Source organism: Indicator indicator, chromosome 21, assembly GCF_027791375.1.
Source record: "Indicator indicator isolate 239-I01 chromosome 21, UM_Iind_1.1, whole genome shotgun sequence".
In the NCBI taxonomy this organism is placed as follows: Eukaryota; Metazoa; Chordata; class Aves; order Piciformes; family Indicatoridae; genus Indicator; species Indicator indicator.
Genome location: NC_072030.1, coordinates 13,758,016 through 13,776,443, shown reverse-complemented (window position 1 = coordinate 13,776,443; position 18,428 = coordinate 13,758,016). Strand labels below are relative to the sequence as shown.

The 18,428-nt window shown below is 58.3% G+C and overlaps 1 protein-coding gene across 1 annotated transcript in view; it reads left to right on the top strand.

Moving 5' to 3' along the window:
- Nucleotides 1-15,498, top strand: part of LOC128973924 (basic proline-rich protein-like) — a 45,329-nt gene extending 29,831 nt beyond the window's left edge. Inside the window, exons 5-7 of the mRNA XM_054390422.1 lie at nucleotides 1,833-1,903; nucleotides 14,675-14,854; nucleotides 15,221-15,498. Coding sequence (XP_054246397.1) covers nucleotides 1,833-1,903; nucleotides 14,675-14,854; nucleotides 15,221-15,498 — 529 coding nt within the window. The remainder of the gene's footprint in view (nucleotides 1-1,832; nucleotides 1,904-14,674; nucleotides 14,855-15,220) is intronic.
- Nucleotides 15,499-18,428: the final 2,930 nt, after the last annotated feature.

The following is an 18,428-nucleotide window of genomic DNA, read 5'->3' as shown; positions in this document are numbered from 1 at the left end:
GCCAGGCTGAGAGCTGAACCTCATGGAGTCCAACCAGAGCAAGTGGAGGGTCCTGCACCTGGGGAGGAACAACCTCCTGCAGCAGTACAGGGGAGAGGTGACCTGCTGGGAAGCATCTGTGTGGAGAAGGACCTGGGAGTGTGGAGGACAGCAAGTTGCCCATGAGACAGCAATGTGCCCTGGTGGCCAAGAAGGTCAATGGTCTCCTGGGGGCATGCAAAAGAGTGTGGCCAGCAGGGCAAGGGAGGTTCTTCTCCTCTACTCTGCCCTGGTCAGGCCACAGCTGGAGCACTGGGTCCAGTTCTGGGCTCCCCAGTTCAAGAGAGACTGGGAACTGCTGGAGAGAGTCCAGGGGAGGCTCTGAAGATGCTGAGGGGCCTGGAGCAGCTCTGTGAGCAGCAAAGGCTGAGAGCCCTGGGGCTGGTGAGCCTGCAGAAGAGCAGCCCCAGAGGGGAGCTGAGCAATGCTCAGCAAGAGCTAAAGGAGCTGTGGGGGGCAAGAGGCTGGGGCCAGACTCTGCTGAGTGGTGCCCAGGGCCAAGGGGCAGAGGGCACAAAGTGGAAGCCAGGAGGTTGCAGGTGAAGCTGAGGAGAAAGTTGTTTGGTGTGAGGGTGCTGGAGGCCTGGAGCAGGCTGGCCAGAGAGGTTGTGGAGTGTCCTTGTGTGGAGAGCTTGCAACCCCCCCTGGGCATTGTGCTGCTGGGCAAGCTGCTGTGGGTGCCCTGCTGGAGCAGGGGGCTTGGACTGGCTGAGCTCCAGAGGTCCCTTCCAACCCTGCACCATGCTGGCACTCTGGGATCCTGTGCTCCAAGCACTGCAACTCCTCATGTTCTCCATGTCCCGTTCTCCAGACATGCTCCAGGCTCCCTCACCCAAGCTCAGGCAGCACTGGCAGAGGAATCTCCTTTTAAAGCCTCTTTGGGATCTAGCAGTGCCCTGGGTCAGCTCCTGCTCCCTCCACACTGTGCTCAGGCAGCCATTCAGGGGCAGGAGGTGCCTGGAGCTGGTTGCTCTTCCCTCTGCTCCCTGTGGTGTTGGGAATTGCTTTCCTTGCAGAGCTTCAGGGCTGCTCACTGGGAGCCCATCTGCTGTGGCTGGTGCCAGAGGGGCTCAGAGCTGGACATCTGCTGCCAGCCTCAGGGGCCACAGAGGCAGGAGGGGGACCAGTGTCAAGCAGCAGCTTGTGAGACTGGAACCAGTAGGCTGCTGGGAGGGTGTGGGGTGTTACCAGCCCTGGCATCTGCCAGCTTGGCTGCTGGCATGGTGTGGGAGCTGCTGTGAGCAGGTCTCCTCCTCGGTGTGGTGGTGTCTGTGGGTGAGGGCTCAGTGCTGGGGAGTGGACATGGAGCAAAATGAGCCTGGTTTAGGGCCTTTGAGCCCAACAAGTCCAACCCCACACCTGGAGCTCCCCATCCCACCTCTAGTGCTAAACTGCTACCACTGAACCCCAGCAAGCTTGACCTTGAATGTCTCTGGGGATGAGGCTTCCACCACCTCCCTGGGAAACCTGTTCCAGGGTCTCATCAGCCTCCTTGTGAAGAAATTCCTCCTCATGTCCAACCTAAATCTACCCTGCTCCACTTGAAGTCTCCCATGCCCCTCAGCACCTCATCCACATGTCCACTAAGCACCTCCAGGGATGGTGGCCACACCAGCATCTCCCTTCCTGGACTGCAGGACACAAATCCTCTCTCCCCTTCCCCACCAAAATCAGAGGCCAGAGGCTCAAGTGATGGTGTTGGAGTGGACTCAGCTGAGCTAAGGGCTTCTCTCCTGTGCTTTGATGCTGTTCCCTGTGCAGAGAGGATGGGGCTGAAGCTTCTGTCCCCCTAGCTTGGGGGAACAGCCAAAAACGGAGAGCACCAGCCCAGGAGACCTTGGGGAGCTGTGGGACAAGGTGGCAGGTAGGACAGAGCATGTCCATCCCAGGCCAGGTCTGCAGGACTGCTGGATGGCTGCCTGGGGGCTCAGCTGGGATGAGTGGGGCTGCCAGGAGGTGTGAGGGCTGCCCCAGGTCCCCACAGCCCAGCCAGTGCCATTGGTGGGGACAAGAGCTCACTCACACACCCTGAGGTGTCCACTTGCCCACGCTGGCTCTCAGCATGCTCATTACCAGCTGATCACTGCTAGTCCCTTCCTTACCACTGATCACAGGCTGGCTTTGCTTGGAGGAGACCTTTCAGACCATTCTCCAACTCTATCCAATCTGGTGTTAAACCACAGCCCTCAGCACCACACCTCTGAGGCTTTGAAACCCCTCCAGGGATGAGGATTCAACCACCTCCCTGGGCAGCCTCCCCTGGGGCAGCTTGGGGCTGTTTCTTCTTGTCCTGTTCCTGTCAGCAGCTGCTCAGTTGGATGCCACAATCTTCTCCTCCTCTTCTCTGCTGGCACAGACCAGTCCCAAGCCTGGCACAGTGATGGGACTTCATCCATCCCTTGGAGGCCACCAGCTCTTCTCCTTGAGCAGGGTCATGCCTTCCATCCTGAGGTGCTCAGGCAGCACTAATGAATCCTTGCTTTGCCCTGGCATCAAAGAAACTTCCTCTCAAGGCAGCAGCAGGGTGGGCAGAAGGAGCCTGGAGAAGAGAGAGCTTCAGAGAAGATCCCATCCTATCCTGAGATGTTCCAGCAGCACCAAGGCAACCTTCTTTTGCCCTGGCATCAAAGAAACTTCTTCTCAAGGCAGCAGCAGGGTGGGCAGAAGGAGCCTGGAGAAGAGAGAGCTTCAGAGAAGATCCCATCCCATCCTGAGATGTTCCAGCAGCACCAAGGCAACCTTCTTTTGCCCTGGCATCAAAGAAACTTCTTCTCAAGGCAGCAGCAAGGTGGGCAGAAGGAGCTTGGAGAAGAGAGAGCTTCAGAGAAGATCCCATCCTATCCCATCCCATCCACTCCAGAGATGCCCTTAGGCTCCCAATTTCCCATCTCCTCTCACTCCCTGCAGCTGGTTTGGATGTGCTGCTGGCACACCTTGGTGCTGCCAAATCCCCCCCTGGGTGATGCTGGCATCCCCAGAGCCCCTGGGCAGAGGGCTCCCTGCTGACTGACACATATGGTGGCATCTTCAGCTGTTTGGGATTGGGGCCAGTTTCCTAATTCCTGATCCCACCTCCTGGCTGGGAGGTGCAGGGCTGCTGTGCCCCTGTGCTCCTGTAGCTCCTCCATCCCTGATTACATCTGAGGAGGCTTTTAGAGGGCTTTGGCACAACCTGTTCTCGATAACCCCAGGTCACTTGGTGGCCATTAGCAACCTTTCTCCGAAGCATTAGTGAGGACACTCCTCCACAAATGGCTTTTTATGGCCGGGGTGGGGTGTCAGGATGATTCCCAACCTCTGCACTTCCCGTAGCTGGGACCGGGGTCCCTCCCCTTTGTCCTTCCCTGCTTCTCGCTGCCCTGCTTTTCTGCCTCCATCCCGGGCAGGTGCTGGAGGATTTTCCTGTCACATCTGCTCCAGTCCTCCCCGGGCCAGGGGCTGGGCTGGGCTGGACTTTGCTCCAACGCCTGCAGTGAGGCAGAGATGTTTGGTTTGCAAGCGGATGTGGCAGTGCTCGGCCACGCACCATCCCCCCTGCCCTGCACCCTCACCTTCCCACACCCACAGGATCCCAGAGCCCCAGCAGGGTGGGGTTGGAAGGGAGCTCTGGAGCTCAGCCAGTCCAAGCCCCCTGCTCCAGCAGGGCACCCACAGCAGCTTGCCCAGCAGCACAATGCCCAGGGGGGGTTGGAAGCTCTCCACACAAGGACACTCCACAACCTCTCTGGGCAGCCTGCTCCAGGCCTCCAGCACCCTCACACCAAACAACTTTCTCCTCAGCTTCACCTGCAACCTCCTGGCTTCCACTTTGTGCCCTCTGCCCCTTGGCCTGGCCCTGGGCACCACTCAGCAGAGTCTGGCCCCAGCCTCTTGCCCCCCACAGCTCCTTTAGCTCTTGCTGAGCATTGCTCAGCTCCCCTCTGGGGCTGCTCTTCTGCAGGCTCACCAGCCCCAGGGCTCTCAGCCTTTGCTGCTCACAGAGCTGCTCCAGGCCCCTCAGCATCTTCAGAGCCTCCCCTGGACTCTCTCCAGCAGTTCCCAGTCTCTCCTGAACTGGGGAGCCCAGAACTGGAGCCAGGACTCCAGAGGAGAAGAACCTCCCTTGCTCTGCTGGCCACACTCTTTTGCATGCCCCCCAGGAGACCATTGACCTTCTTGGCCACCAGGGCACATTGCTGGCTCATGACCAACTTCTTGTCCCCCTGCACTGCTGAGTCCTTCTTGGAGCTGCTTCCCAGCAGGTCACCTCTCACCTGTGCTGCTGCAGGAGGTTGTTCCTCCCCATGTGCAGGACCCTCCACTTGCTCTGGTTGAACCCCATGAGGTTCCTCTCCACCCAGCTCTCCACCCTACTCCTCTGGCTGTCCCAACATACTCTCCCCTCCATGTCTTCCCCAGCTTTCCCTGAATCCCATTTGCAGACCTTTCTGAGATGGGATGGGATGGGATGGGATGGGATGGGATGGGATGGGATGGGATAGGATGGGATGGGATGGGATCTTCTCTGAAGCTGTCTCTTCTCCAGGCTCCTTCTACCCACCCTGCTGCTGCCTTGAGAGGAGGTTTCTTTGATGCCAAGGCAAAGCAAGGTTTCCTTGGTGCTGCTGGAACATCTCAGGAGGCTTTGAAGGAAAAGCTCACCCTAAATTGTGCCCAAGGTGGCAATGAGTGTGAGGGACACACATGTCTGGGTCCCTGCTGCTCAGCAGGGTGAGGACCATCACAGCCATTCATCTCTCCATCCCTTTTCTCTCTGACTTTTAAGGTCAGCTCTTTCCTTCCAAACCTCTACCCCAATTTTTTTTTCCCCTGGCAGAGCAGCTGGTCCCACACAACCTCCCTCCCACCTTTGCAGCCATGCCAGGATGGAGAGGGAGAAACTTTCCATCATCCCCCTTCCCCCAGCCATCCCCACCAGCTCCCATCCTTCAGAGGCTGCAGAAAGGATTTGGTCCTTAATTGTGCAGTCACTTTGGCAGAACCCAACTGCTTCTCTACCCACCAAAAAAAAAAAAAGAGATAAACAAATAAAGCCTCCAGAGCGAGCTGGTGCTGTGCTTCAGGAGCTTCTGAGGAGCTTAATAGCATTGGCTAATAGAGGTCACCACCCATTACAGAGCCGGGCACCACAAAGCAGAGCACCGTCAGGGCACGGAGAGCTCTTGGTATGGACACAGAGGGAGCTCTCAAGCCTCTCTTCCATCTGAGGAGAGTTTTGAGGGGGGAGGAGGGAGGTGGGGGGTTGGATGGGAAGGGCAGCGGTTGCAAAGAAGCAAGGCTCAAGCCTGGCCAAGCTGCCCAAGGGCAGCATCTTCAGCCAACCATCGACCGGCCCAACGCCTCCCAGGGCTCATGAAAAAAAGATGACCCGAGGGCAGCGCTGGGAATGCGGCAGGAGGGAGGGTGGGGACCCAACAGGGCTTTTGGGGTGGGGGCCGAAGAGAAGAGAGGAATGCCGCAGACTGCTCCCAGGCTGTGTCCTCAGCCCTGCGCCGCTTGTCCCCAGGGCAGAGCCCTGTCCCCGTAGGCACCCCTGCGCTCCGCCATCCCTTCCCACTTCCCCTGAGAGGGACAGCAGCCCCACCTCGTTCCCAACCCCCTCTCAGAGGAGTTTGGCTGATCCCAAGTCTCCCACCCACGACACGAAGACTCAGTGACCACCCCTCGGGGGCTCCGGGAACCACCGGCGCCAGGCTGCAGCCGCGGTGCCCAGCCCCGCTGGCCAACTGGCCAAACTGGGAGCTGCTGAGTCAGGGCAGAGGGCTGGAGCAGGCGGTCCTGCATCGATCGAAACCTGATCCCAAAGCCGGGGCTGAGGAGATGAAAGCCCTCCCTCAGGTGATGGCTGCTCCTCCCGGTCCCAAACCCGGGATTTTAGAGCAGCCCTCACCCCTGGGAGCAGGGTTGGGAGGTGCTGGGTGGCCGCACGTCCTCCGTGTCCTTCAGAGTGCTGGAGCAATCGTCTGTCCCCTTCCTTGGTGGCATCCCAAACAAAAAGAGACACTTCTCAAGCGAGCAGGGCACAGGGAGGAGGCAAAAAGGTCTGGTTGTGGAGGAGGACCTCAGGCCATGCTAGCTTCGGGCTCTGTGCTGCCATAAAGGACAAACCTGGACTCAAGGTGGCTGCCCCGAGCCTCTGCAGGGGCTGGGGGGACAGGACCCGGGTAGCCCTGGCTGAAACCCACCACAGATGCTCCTGGAGCACCATTGCATCTTTCTACATCCCATGGCTTGGGGGCCAGCAGGGAGGAATCCAGCCTGGCAGTGCAGCTTCATCTCAGCTGCTGAGCAGCTGCTGCCAGCAGTGCCACGGGCAAAGTCCAAGCTGTGACCTTCAGCCTCCACCTGCCACTTTTCCCTGCTTCCCTCAGCGAGCCAAGAGCTCCCTGCACCAGCAGCAAGCAGGCTGCTCACCCCCGTGGTGCCAAGCACCAGCCTGGCTCCCAACACCACCACACCAGTGCTCCCAGGGCTCCTCCACATGCCAAATGGATGCATGGAAAAGCTTCCATCCCACCTGAGCCCACCAATAATTCCAGGAAGGCAGGTGTCTCCAGGGGAGCAGGGACCTTGGCCAGGAGGATTTGGCATTGAATCATAGAGTCAGAGAATTATTTTGGTTGGAGGAGACCTTTATGACCATCCAGTCCCTCTGCCAAGGCTGGTGCTAAACCACCTCCCTCAGCACCACCTCTCTGCCTCTTTTAAGCACCTCCAGGGGTGGGGATTCAATCACCTCCCAGGGCAGCCTGGTTCAAGGCTTTGAGAACCCTTTCAGTGAAGAAATTTCTTTAAATATCCAACCTAAACCTCCCCCTGGGGCAACCTGAGGCCATTGAAAGCATCCCCCAGGCACCACATTGAACCCCCTCAGGATGAAGTCAGGGAGGTCAGTGGGATTTGAGGAGCCTCCACACCACAGAACTTCCAAGATCAGCAAGCCCAGCTGTTGACCCAACCCCACCATGGCCATTAAACCACATCCCCAAGTGCCATGGCTACACACAACCACTTCTTTCCTTGCTCATCCTCTCCACCTGGGGTGAAAGGGGTGCTAGGGCAGGAGTATGGGGTAAAGTTTGGGGGGGGAGGGGGGTGGTTACTGGGTTACTGTGGGGAATGGCACCTGGGCTTGTGTCCCTCCAGCCATGAGGCCACCTCCAGCACTGCCATTTGATGATAATTCCTGTTTCTGATTGCTTTTGCTGTGCTTCTTTTGATGTTTGCTGCTCAGCAGACAAGCAGTGCTGAATTCCCATCATGGAGAGCACAGCTCCAGGGCTGGATTAGCACCATCCATGCTGGAGCCTCCCACATCACCCTACACACCCCTGCTGGCTTCAACCTCTAGCTCACAAAAGAAATCCCTATGGAGAGCACAGCTCCAGGGTTGGATTAGCACCATCCATGCTGGAGCCTCCCACCTCACCCTACAGATCCCTACTGGCTTCAACCTCTATCTTGAGAAACTCAAAAAAAAAAAGAAAAAGAAAAAAGAAAAAAAGAAAAAAGAAGAAAGAAGAAAAAAGAAAAAATTAAAAAAAGAAAAAAAGAAAAAAGAGAAAAGAAAAAAAAAGAAAAAAGAAAAAAGAAACAAGAAAAAGAAAAAAGAAAAAAGAAAAAAGAAAAAAGAAAAAAAAAAGATAAAAGAAAAAAGAAACAAGAAAAAAGAAAAAAAGGAAAAAGAAAAAAGAAATCCTCATGCAGAGCACAGCTCCAGGGTTGGATTAGCACCATCCATGCTGGAGTCTCCCAATTCACCCTACAGATCCTTGATGGCTTCAATCTCTATCTTGAGAAACTCAAAAAAAAAAAAAAGAAAAAAAGAAAAAAAGAAAAAAGAAAAAAGAAGAAAAAGAAAAAAGAAAAAAGAAAAAAGAAAAAAGAAAAAAGAAAAAAAAAAAGAAAAAGAAAATGAAAAAAGAAAAAAGATAAAAGAAATCCTCATGCAGAGCACAGCTCCAGGGTTGGATTAGCACCATCCATGCTGGAGCCTCCCACCTCACCCTACAGATCCCTGCTGGCTTCAACCTCTAGCTCACAAAAAAAAACCCAAAAAAACATGGAGAGCACAGCTCCAGGGCTGAATTAGCACCATCCATGCTGGAGCTTCCTGCAGATCCCTGATGGCTCAGGACAAGGGGCAATGGATAGAAACTCCAGCACAGGAGGTGCCACCTCCACATGAGGAGGAACTTCTTCAGTGTGAGGGTCACAGAGCACTGGAACAGGCTGCCCAGAGAGGTTGTGGAGTCTCCTTCTCTGGAGACTTTCCAGCCCCATCTGGATGTGTTCCTGTGTGACCTGTGCTGGATTCTATGGTCCTGCTCTGGCAGGGGGGTTGGACTGGATAATCTCCAGAGGTCCCTTCCAAGCCCTGGCATCCTGTGAGCCTGTGCCCTAGCTCAAGAACCTCACAAAAATCCCCACCACACCTTCTTGGAAAGCCACCAAAGCTTGGGGCATCCAAGTGTCACCAGCTGGGACACTCGGTCTCTTTGCACTGGTGTGGTCTGGAAACCTCCCCAAAAGGGTTGTCCTGGCAGCATGAGGCACACAAAGCAAACAGGCAGAGGGTGGCCATGGCAAACAGCCCTGGCCACGATGGGAATGGCCTCCAGAATCCCAGGCAAAGGTGGTGCCTGCAGAGCAGCTGGGCTGTGGGAGAGGCTGCTGACGGATGCTGCCAGCAATTAAACTCCACCTCAGGGCTGCTCTGTCACCACCGGGGCAATTCTTCACATGCTCAACCTCCCAGTGAGGAGCACAGCTCAGCACCCAAGCAGAGCTGGCCCCTGGCACCCCAAGCAAATCGAGTTTGATGTGGTCTTGGCTTTCTTTTGCCCTCCCCCTTCCCCCCCCACCTCCCTGTGGGTGGGTTTCCAGCTGAGCTGACTTCCCCAGGGAGCCCCAGGCTGGGATTTGGGAGCTTTGCTCATGCATGGGTTGGTGAGCTCATCACTCAGTGTCATCCAGCAGAGAATCACAGAAGCATGCAATGGTTTGGGTGGGAAGGGACCTTTACAGCTCATCTAATCCAACCCCCCTGCAGTCAGCAGGGACAGCCCCAGCCAGAGCAGGCTGCTCAGAGCCCCACACAACCTGACCTGCAGTGGTGCCAGGGCTGGGGCAGCTCCCACCTCTCTGGGCACCCTGGGACAAGCTCTCACCACCCTCAGGGGCAAACATTTCTCCCTTCTCTCCAGTCTGAATCTCTTTTTATTCCAAACCATCACCCCTTGTTCTGTCACAGCAGTCCCTGCTCCGAAGTCCGTCCCCTGGCTCCTTGAAGCACTGAAAGGCCACCTGAAGGTCTCCCTGGAGCCTTCTCCAGCCTGAACAACCCCAACTCTCTCAGCCTGGCCTCACAGCAGAGGGCTTCCAGCCCTCCCATCACTGCTGTGACCTCCTCTGGCCCTGCTCCAACAGCTCCATGTCTCTGCTGTGCTGTGGACTCCAGAGCTGCCCCAGCACTGTAGGTGGGGTCTCAGCAGAGCACAGCAGAGAGGCAGAATCCCCTCCCTGCCCCTGCTGCCCAAACTGCTGGGGATGAGCCCAGGACATGCTTGGTTTCCCAGCCAGCTCATCTCCAGCTTCTCACCCCCCTAGCACCCCCAAATCCTTCTCCACAGGGCTGCTCTCCAGCCCTTCACCCCTAGCATGGATTGATCCCAGAGATTGGGTTGAACCATGTGCAGGACCTTGCACTTGGCCACTTTGTAGAATCACAGAATCATTAGGTCTGAAAAGACTTCTAAGACCACCAAGCCCAACCACTGACCCAACACCCCCATGCCCACTAAACCATGCCCCCAGGTGCCATGTCTACATGGTTTTTAAAGACCTTCAGGTATGTTGACTCCACCACCTCCCTGGCCAAACCTATTCCAATCCCTGACCACTCTTTCAGTGAGGAAATTGTTCCTCATGTCCCACCTAAACCTCCTCTTGGATTATTTCAGGCCATTTCCTCTTCTTCTACCACCTGATCCTAAGGAGAAGAGGGCAGCCCCACCTCACTCCCTCCAGGGAGCTGTAGAGGTGGTTGTGTTACACACCAGAACTCCTCCTCCAAGGGCTGAACATCCTCCTGGATCAAGCCTTCTGCCCACAGACACACATCCCCCGTGCCTCCCCACTTCCACAGCACTCTTCCCAGTACCCCAGCAGCCTCAGCAGGAGCTGCTTGGCTGATGGCAGCAGCTCTGATCCCACCTGACCGGTTCTGCCCTGTGCCCTGTTTGCACAGAAAGACAAACACAGCTCTGCTTCCACTCCAGAGGACCAGGAGCAGCAGAGAAGGGAGAGGGATGGATGGGGGAGCCCCAGGGCTGCTGCTGCTTCTTCATGGCCATTCTGATTCCTTGTAACAAGTGGAGGGTCACAGGTTGCCCTTGGTCAAGGTGGGAAATGGTTTGCTTTCTAAACCTTCTGCTTATGCCAGTGGTCTCCTGGGGTGCATCAAGAAGAGTGTGGCCAGCAGGTCTGGGGAGATTCTCCTCCACCTCTGCTCTGTGCTGGTGAGGCCACATCTGGAGAAGTGTGTCCAGTTCAGGGCTCCCTGGTTGAAGGAGGACAGGGACTTGCTGGAGAAGGTACAGCAAAGGGCTGCAAAGATGCTGAGGGCCCTGCAGCATCTCTGTGATGAGGACAGACTGAGAGCCCTGGGGCTGTTTAGTCTGGAGAAGAGCAGCCTGAGGGGAGATCTCATCAATGCTGATCAATACTTCAAGGGTAGGTGTCAGCAGGATGGGACCAGGCTTTCTTCAGTGGTGCCCAGTGACAGGACAAGGGGTTACAGGCACCAACTGGAACATCTGAAGCTCCAGCTAAGTGTGAGGAGGAAGTTCTTTAATTTAAGGGTGGCAGAGCACTGGAACAGGCTGCCCAGAGGTGGTGGAGCCTCCATCCCTGAAGATATTCCAAACCCACCTGGATGTGTTCCCGTGTAACCTTCTGTTGGTGACCCTGCCTTGGCAGTGGGGCTGGACTCAGTCATCTCCAGAGGTCCCTTCCAACCCCAACCATTCTGTGATTCTTGTTAGACTCTCAGAATTTCAGCCTTTGAGCTGAAATTTCCCCAGCTTTGGCCTCAACCCAACCATTAATTTCTAACAACAACAACAACAAAGCTTTGGGCAAGGGCAGAGAAAAAAAAAACAAACCCACACAAAAAATCCTCCTTCCCCCTCCCCAAACCACCCAAAAGCAGAAAAGGTTCCTTGGGAAGGGTGAATAAAAGATCCATTTTTCTCCCCATCACCAAAACAAAAGAGAAGGAGGGAAGAAAGGAGCTTAATGACTCTCTTCTGAACAGCCTGAAAGCCCAAGCAGTTGAGAAGTGAAAACTGCAATTTGGCAGAGGAACCTACCTCTGCCCAGGAGCCCTCTGCCCACACCTCCCAGAGACATTCCAGCTGGATTGGTGGAGCTCTGGCCATGGAGGAGCCATGGGCAGCTCTGGGGAAAGACCTGGGCAGGATGCTGGGGGCTGCAGGAGGACCTGTGGTTGCCCCAAGCTTGCCAGTGAGGTTTGTAGAAGCCAAAGCCAAGTCCTGGGCAATGGGTAGGAGAGGGACAGCCCCAGGAGATGTGCATGGACCACATGGTGATGCCTCAGTACCACTCAGCACCCTGCTGGAGCTCTAGGAGCATCTCCCTGCCCTGTGGCCAGGGCGTGGGGACCACACTGGGATGGGTTTGGGTGTACTCAAGGATTTGGGATGGAAGGAGCTCCAGTTGCCCAGGGGGTTGGGATGGAAAGGGGCTTCAGTTATCCAGGAGTTTGGGCTGGAAGGGGCTTCAGTTATCCAGGAGTTTGGGATAGAAGGGGCTTCAGTTATCCAGGAGTTTGAGGGGGGAGGGGCTCCAGTTATCCAGGAGTTTGGGCTGGAAGGGGCTTCAGTTATCCAGGAGTTTGAGGTGGAAGGGGCTCCAGTCATCCAGGCATTCAGGATGGAAGGGGCTCCAGTCACCCAGGCATTTGGGATGGAAGGGGCTCCAGTCACCCAGGCATTTGGGATGGAAGGGGCTCCAGTCATCCAGGCATTTGGGATGGAAGGGGCTCCAGTCACCCAGGCATTTGGGATGGAAGGGGCTCCAGTCACCCAGGCATTTGGGGTGGAAGGGGCTCCAGTCACCCAGGCATTTGGGATGGAAGGGGCTCCAGTCACCCAGGCATTTGGGCTGGAAGGGGCTCCAGTCACCCAGGCATTTGGGATGGAAGGGGCTCCAGTCATCCAGGCATTTGGGATGGAAGGGGCTCCAGTCACCCAGGCATTTGGGATGGAAGGGGCTCCAGTCACCCAGGCATTTGGGGTGGAAGGGGCTCCAGTCACCCAGGCATTTGGGATGGAAGGGGCTCCAGTCACCCAGGCATTTGGGATGGAAGGGGCTCCAGTCACCCAGGCATTTGGGATGGAAGGGGCTCCAGTCACCCAGGCATTTGGGATGGAAAGGGCTCCAGTTCCCCAGGAGTTGCATCGGGATGGGAGGAGCTCATCTTGCCATGGCTCATTGGGCAACAAGGACTATCTTAGGGTGCTGCTGAGCACCCAGCTGGGCCAGGAGCTCACGTGTGGCACCCAGCCATGAGTCAGCCACGGGGTCTGGGTTTTTTTTTCCCCACCCACTTGGTCCTGGTGGAAGTGGCAGCAGCGGCGAGCGGCTGTGTGGGTGCAGGGAGGTCACGGCGCTGCCGGGATGTCTGCGAGTGCGGGGATGGGGACGTGAGAGATGCTGAAGAGTGTGTGGGAAGCCAGTGGAGAAAAGCAAGGGTTGGTGCCAAGGGCTTAATGAGAAGGTTCCCACAACGAAGGGGGAGAAAAGGGGGAAAAAAAAAAAAAGAAAAAGAAAAAGGAGAAAAAAATACAAAAGGCAGCACGAAATCAAAATAAAGCCCCGTGAGGAGGCTTTGCCAAACCCCTTCCCTGCTCCCAGCACTGAAAAGGCAGAGGGTTGGTCCCTCTTCCCCAACACACTGGTGGTCCTGGAGGGGCTGGCAGCAGGCTGGCACCTGCTCCTCATCATTGGAACAGCTTCTCCTGGGTGTATAGGCAGAGGTTTGCCTGGCACACGACTCCCCAGCCAGACCCCTGCCTGTGGGCATCGGCGTTCCTGGCACCGAGCCCAAGAGGGGCTGCTGCTGGCCCAGCTCTGAGGGGCTGACAACATCCCCCTGGGTGAGTGCCATGATCAGGATGGGCACTGAGGAGCCCATGGTGTGAGTCAGACACACGAGACCAGGTCCCTTATCAGCCACGTGGCCTGACTGGAGTGAGCAGCACCAAGATGTGGCACCCCACTGCCCGGGAGGCCACTTGTCCCCTGCTCAGCCACATCCCTAAATCCAATCCCTCCTGGTGCAGACCTTTCTCTGCAGGCTCTTTTACATCAAACATCATCCTAAGGAGATTAGCCCTGCTTCCTTCCCTGCTGGAAATCCGGTCTGGGGGTGAGGAATGTCAAGATTTAGTCCCAGAAGCCTCCAAACCATTCTGGAGGTAGTTTTCTGTCTCTTCCCAGTATGATTCCAGAGAACTTCCACCTGATCCCCTCCATCCAGCAAGACCAGGCTGGGCTCTGTCCCTCGAGGTCCCCCCAAGCCCTGGATCATCCAAGTGAGTGTCCCATCCCCATGGCCCAAGTGCTGGGGTGGGTCTCTGACCCCTCACCTCAGCAGAAGTGGGAATCAGGAACAGTCCTGGGAGCAAAGCCTCAGCTGCCATCATCATCCCCTGCCTCACCACTTCGTCTGGAGGCACCTCCTGCACCAGCTCAGGGGGTCTCCTCCTTCACCCTGCTCCCTCCTACCCCAGGGACCCCCAGGTCAGCACCCCAAGGACCCCAAGCCAGCACCCACAGAACCTCAAGGCCAGCACTCCAGGGACCCCCAGACCAGCAGCAAGATGACCTCCAGGTCAGCACTGCAAGGACCTCCAGGTCAGCACCTAAAAACCCCAAAGCCACCATTCCAGGGATCCTCAGGTCTGCACCCTAGGGACTCCCAAGCCAGCATGCTGGAAACACAACTGGAGGTGAAGGTTCCTGGCAGGACCTGCTGTGTGCACCCTAAGTGCAGTTCTGCCCTTTATCTGCTCTTCACTGGGTGATAAACACTGGGGCACAAATCACCCTTTTGGGGGTTCAGGGAGTGGTGTTTGTGCCCCTGGACTGAGAACTGCTGAGGCCAAACTTCAAATCCCGAGGTCAGTTTTGAGCCCCTCACTCCAAGAAGGACATTTGAGGGGCAGGAGCAGGTCCAGAGAAGGGCAACAAAGGTGGGGAAGGGTCTGGAGAACAGAGCTGGTGAGGAGCAGCTGAGGAGGGACCTGGGGGTGTTGAGGCTGGTGAAAAGAAGGCCGAGGGGAAACCCTCTGGTTAGACATGAGGAGAAATATCCTCACCCAAAAGGCTTGCCAAGGCCTGGCCCAGGCTGCCCAGGGCAGTGGTGGAGTCCCCATGCCCAAAAGGGTTTCAACACCATGGAGATGTGGTGCTGAGGGCCATGGGTTAGTGGTGCCCTGGCAGTGCTGGGTTAAGGGTTGGAATCCATGCTCTGAAATATCTCTTCCAACCCAAAGCATTCTGTGATTCCCCAATTCCATGATTTACGACTCTGTGATTCTGTAACAAGAACCCGGCTCACCACCCGCTCCAAAATTCCGCTCCGGGTTTTTCTTCTGCCGCCGCCGCCGCCTCTCCCGCAGTGCCCCGGCCCCAGCCGCCGCGCCCCGGCCCCGGGAAAACCCGGCCTGGATTACAAAGGATCTGGACAATGGACAACCTGCGGGGGTGTATTCGGGGCGTCGTGGGGGTGGGGGGGGAGATGTGTCAAAGCTGTGCTGTGGTGCCCTGGCAGTGCCACCACCCACTGAATCCCTTTGTGCCCCCCGTGTGTGTGCGCGCCGGCCTGTCCCCGCGGGGACGCGCACACGGTGCCCCGCGCTTGTTGCCATGCGGGCGGGGCGGGGGGGGGGGGGGGGGAGGGCGTGCATGTAGATCCACTCCCGATATGTGGCCCCGGTATTGCTTGGAGGAGGGGTGCTGTGAACCCTCTTGTGCCCCCCTCCTTGCTGCTGGCCTTGTGTATGTGCGACCCCCCCCCGCCCCACACACACACTCCATGCGCATCCCCAACGCCCCCCCCCATCCCTCCCTCCCTTTTCCCCACCGGCTGCAGTTTCCTCTCCCGCCAGCAGCGAGCAGCAAGTGGATGCGCGATCGGGGTGCACACCCCCCCCCCCAATCCCCCCACCCTTCCCTTACACCCCCCACCCGCAGCAGGCAGCGAACGGGCAGGCAGCGAACGGGCAGCCCCTGGGCTACCGGACCCCCTCCACCCCCCAACCCCCCCCTCTCCCTCATCCCCGTTACCACCACCGCATGCCGGCCCCCGCCGCTCCGCCGCCGCCTCCCGCGGCCCCCGCACCCGCCCCGCCGCCCGCCGCCCTTGTCTGATGAGAGCCTCGGCTCCGCCGAAGCGGGCAGCAGCCGCCGCCGCCACTGCCACCGCCGCCACCGTCACTGCCACCAGCCGCCACCATGTACCTGCACCCGGAGGCTGCCAGCGCAGGTGAGTTCGGAGGGGGCAGCGCCGAGCACCGGGGAGATGGCTGGGGGCGGACAACAGGACGGGGACACGGAGACGGCGGGGAGGTGGTGGGGGACACCGCGCTGGGGGACGCAGACACCAGGATAGGGACGCACAAGGCACCGGGATGGGGACACGGACACGCTGGGGAAATGATGGGAGAGGCTGGGATGGGGACACGGACAGCAGGGAAGATGATGGGGGACATGAGGATGGGGACACACAGACACCGGGATAGGGACACAGACACCACCGGGATGGGGACACGGGCGCACTGGGGAAATAGTGGGGGAGACCAGGATGGGGACACGGACGCCAGGAAGAGGGTGGGGGACACCGAGATGGATTATACGGACCGTGAGGAGGTGATGGGGGACACCAGGACGGGGACACAGACGCCAGGATGGGGACACCAGGACGGGGACACAGACACCAGGACGGGGACATCAGGATGGGGCCAGACAGCAGGGAGGTGATGGGAAGACACCGGGATGGGGGGACAGACGCTGGGAGAGGATGGGGGACATCGAGATGGGGACACAAACACCAGGTTTCATCGCTGTCCGCTGGTGCCTGCCCGGCTCCACTGGTGGGACCGGTCCGTGATTCGCATCTCCCCCCCATCCCCCTCCTCTCCCAGTTTTCCCCCTCCTCTGCTCTGCTCCTGCCGGGTTATGGGATCTGTCGGGAGTTACCCGGAGTTCAGGGAGGAAAAGTCACCGTTACCACTTGCAAATGACACCGAGAGCTGCTGGAACCCCCACACACACACCCCCCACCGGGGGTCCTGCCCCCCCACCCAGGGACACCCCAGCCTGGGGACACCCCAAACCACGGGGCCAATACCCCCTCATCCTGGGCAAAACCCAACCCCCCCCCCCCCTCCCCGAAAGACCCAGCTCCTTGGGGTGACACCGAAGCCCTTCAGTGACCCACACACACACACACAGCCCCTTGGTGACCCCTCCAGCCCCCTGGGGTGACCCCAAAGTCCCTTGGTGAGCCCTCAGCTTCTGGGGTGATCAGCCCAGCCCCTCGCTGACACCCCCCCCCACAGCCTCACTGGGTACCAGTGGGCAGAGCATCACCCCCAATCCTCATCCCTTTGGGTAGGGGGTTCCCCCATCCCCTGTCCCTCCCCCCCTATCCCATCGTGCTATTGCTTGCCAAGGTGGGCAGCCGGGGCAGGGGCTCTGGGCAGTGCTGTTTTGCTGAGCTCATGCTCCGGAGGCACCAGTTCGGCCCAGTATGGAGGAATCTGGGACGCTGCCGGGGAGGGGTTTCGGGTGCGAGAGCTGCCGGCAGCCGGTGTGGAGGCGAAGGGAGCACCGAGGCTGGGGCGGGGGGGAGACACCTGGGAGCCTTCACTGGCGCCGCCGCCGCGGGCCAAGGCGGGCAGAAGGACAAGGTGTCCTGCGGTGCTGCCGGCGGGGACGTGGGGAGCGGCCAACTGGGCAGAGTGGGAGCCGCCGGCGCGCCGAGCTGGGGCGAGCTGCAGGAACTGGGCAGAGCCAGGCCTGCGGGAGAAGGGCAGCTCGGGGGTGGTGATGAGGTGCCCCCCAGGGCAGGTGCCTGCCCGGGAGTTGTTGGTGGTTCCAGACAAGCTACCCGCCAGGTGAAGTTGCCACCTGCACAGAGGATGGACATTCCCTCTGGCTGCAGCTCTGCCACCCCTGTGCCACCCCATCCCTCTGCCACCCCAACCCTGTGTCAATTCAACCCTGTGCCACCCCATCCCTCTGCCACCCCATCCCTCTGCCACCCCAACCCTGTGTCAATTCAACCCTGTGCCACCCCATCCCTCTGCCACCCCATCCCTCTGCCACTTCTTCCCTGTGCCACCCCATCCCCGTGTCAATTCACCCCTGTGTCAATTCAACCCTGTGCCACTCCATCCCTCTGCCACTCCATCCCTGTGCCACCCATCCCTGTGCAACTTCACCCCGTGTCAATTCAACCCTGTGCCACCCCACCCCTGTGCCACTCCATCTCTGTGCAACTTCATCCCTGTGCCACTTCATCTCTGTGCCACTCCATCCCTGTGCAACTTCATCTCTGTGTCAATTCAACCCTGTGCCACCCCATCCCTGTGCCACCCCATCCCTGTGTTAATTCAACCCTGTGTCAATTCAACCCTGTGCCACTCCATCCCTGTGCCACCCCACCCCTGTGCCACTCCATCCCTGTGCCACTCCATCCCTGTGCCACTTCTTCCCTGTGCCACCCCATCCCTGTGTTAATTCAACCCTGTGTCAATTCAACCCTGTGCCACTCCATCCCTGTGCCACCCCATCCCTGTGCCACTCCATCCCTGTGCCACTGTGCGTAAGGGGAGCATGGCACAACACTGCTTGGCCCAAGGTCACCTGTCAGGTGGGTGGCAGAGTGGGGGACACCAACTTGTTCCTGCTGGCAGCAGGGTGGCACGGCTGCCCTTCCCTCCTGGTGCCCACAGTGTGCACCTGCCTCATTTCCCCTCCAGACGTGGCCTCTGCCCCCACTTTGTTCCAGATGCCCTCACTGGCTGTCCCTGTTGGCACTCAGCAGGCCACTTGCCAGCTGCAAGGTGACCAGGCAGAGCCTGAGTTGCTGGGGGACAGATCCCAGCTCCCCCCTTCCCCAAGCTCTGTGCTCCACAGGGGTGCTGTGGTGAGTCCAGAGGTGCTGTGGTGGAGCTGTGGTGGGTCCAGGGTGCTGTGATGGAGCTGTGATGGGTCCAGAGGTGCTGTGGTGGAGCTGTGGTGGGTCCAGAGGTGCTGTGGTGGAGCTGTGATGGGTCCAGGGGTGCTGTGGTGGA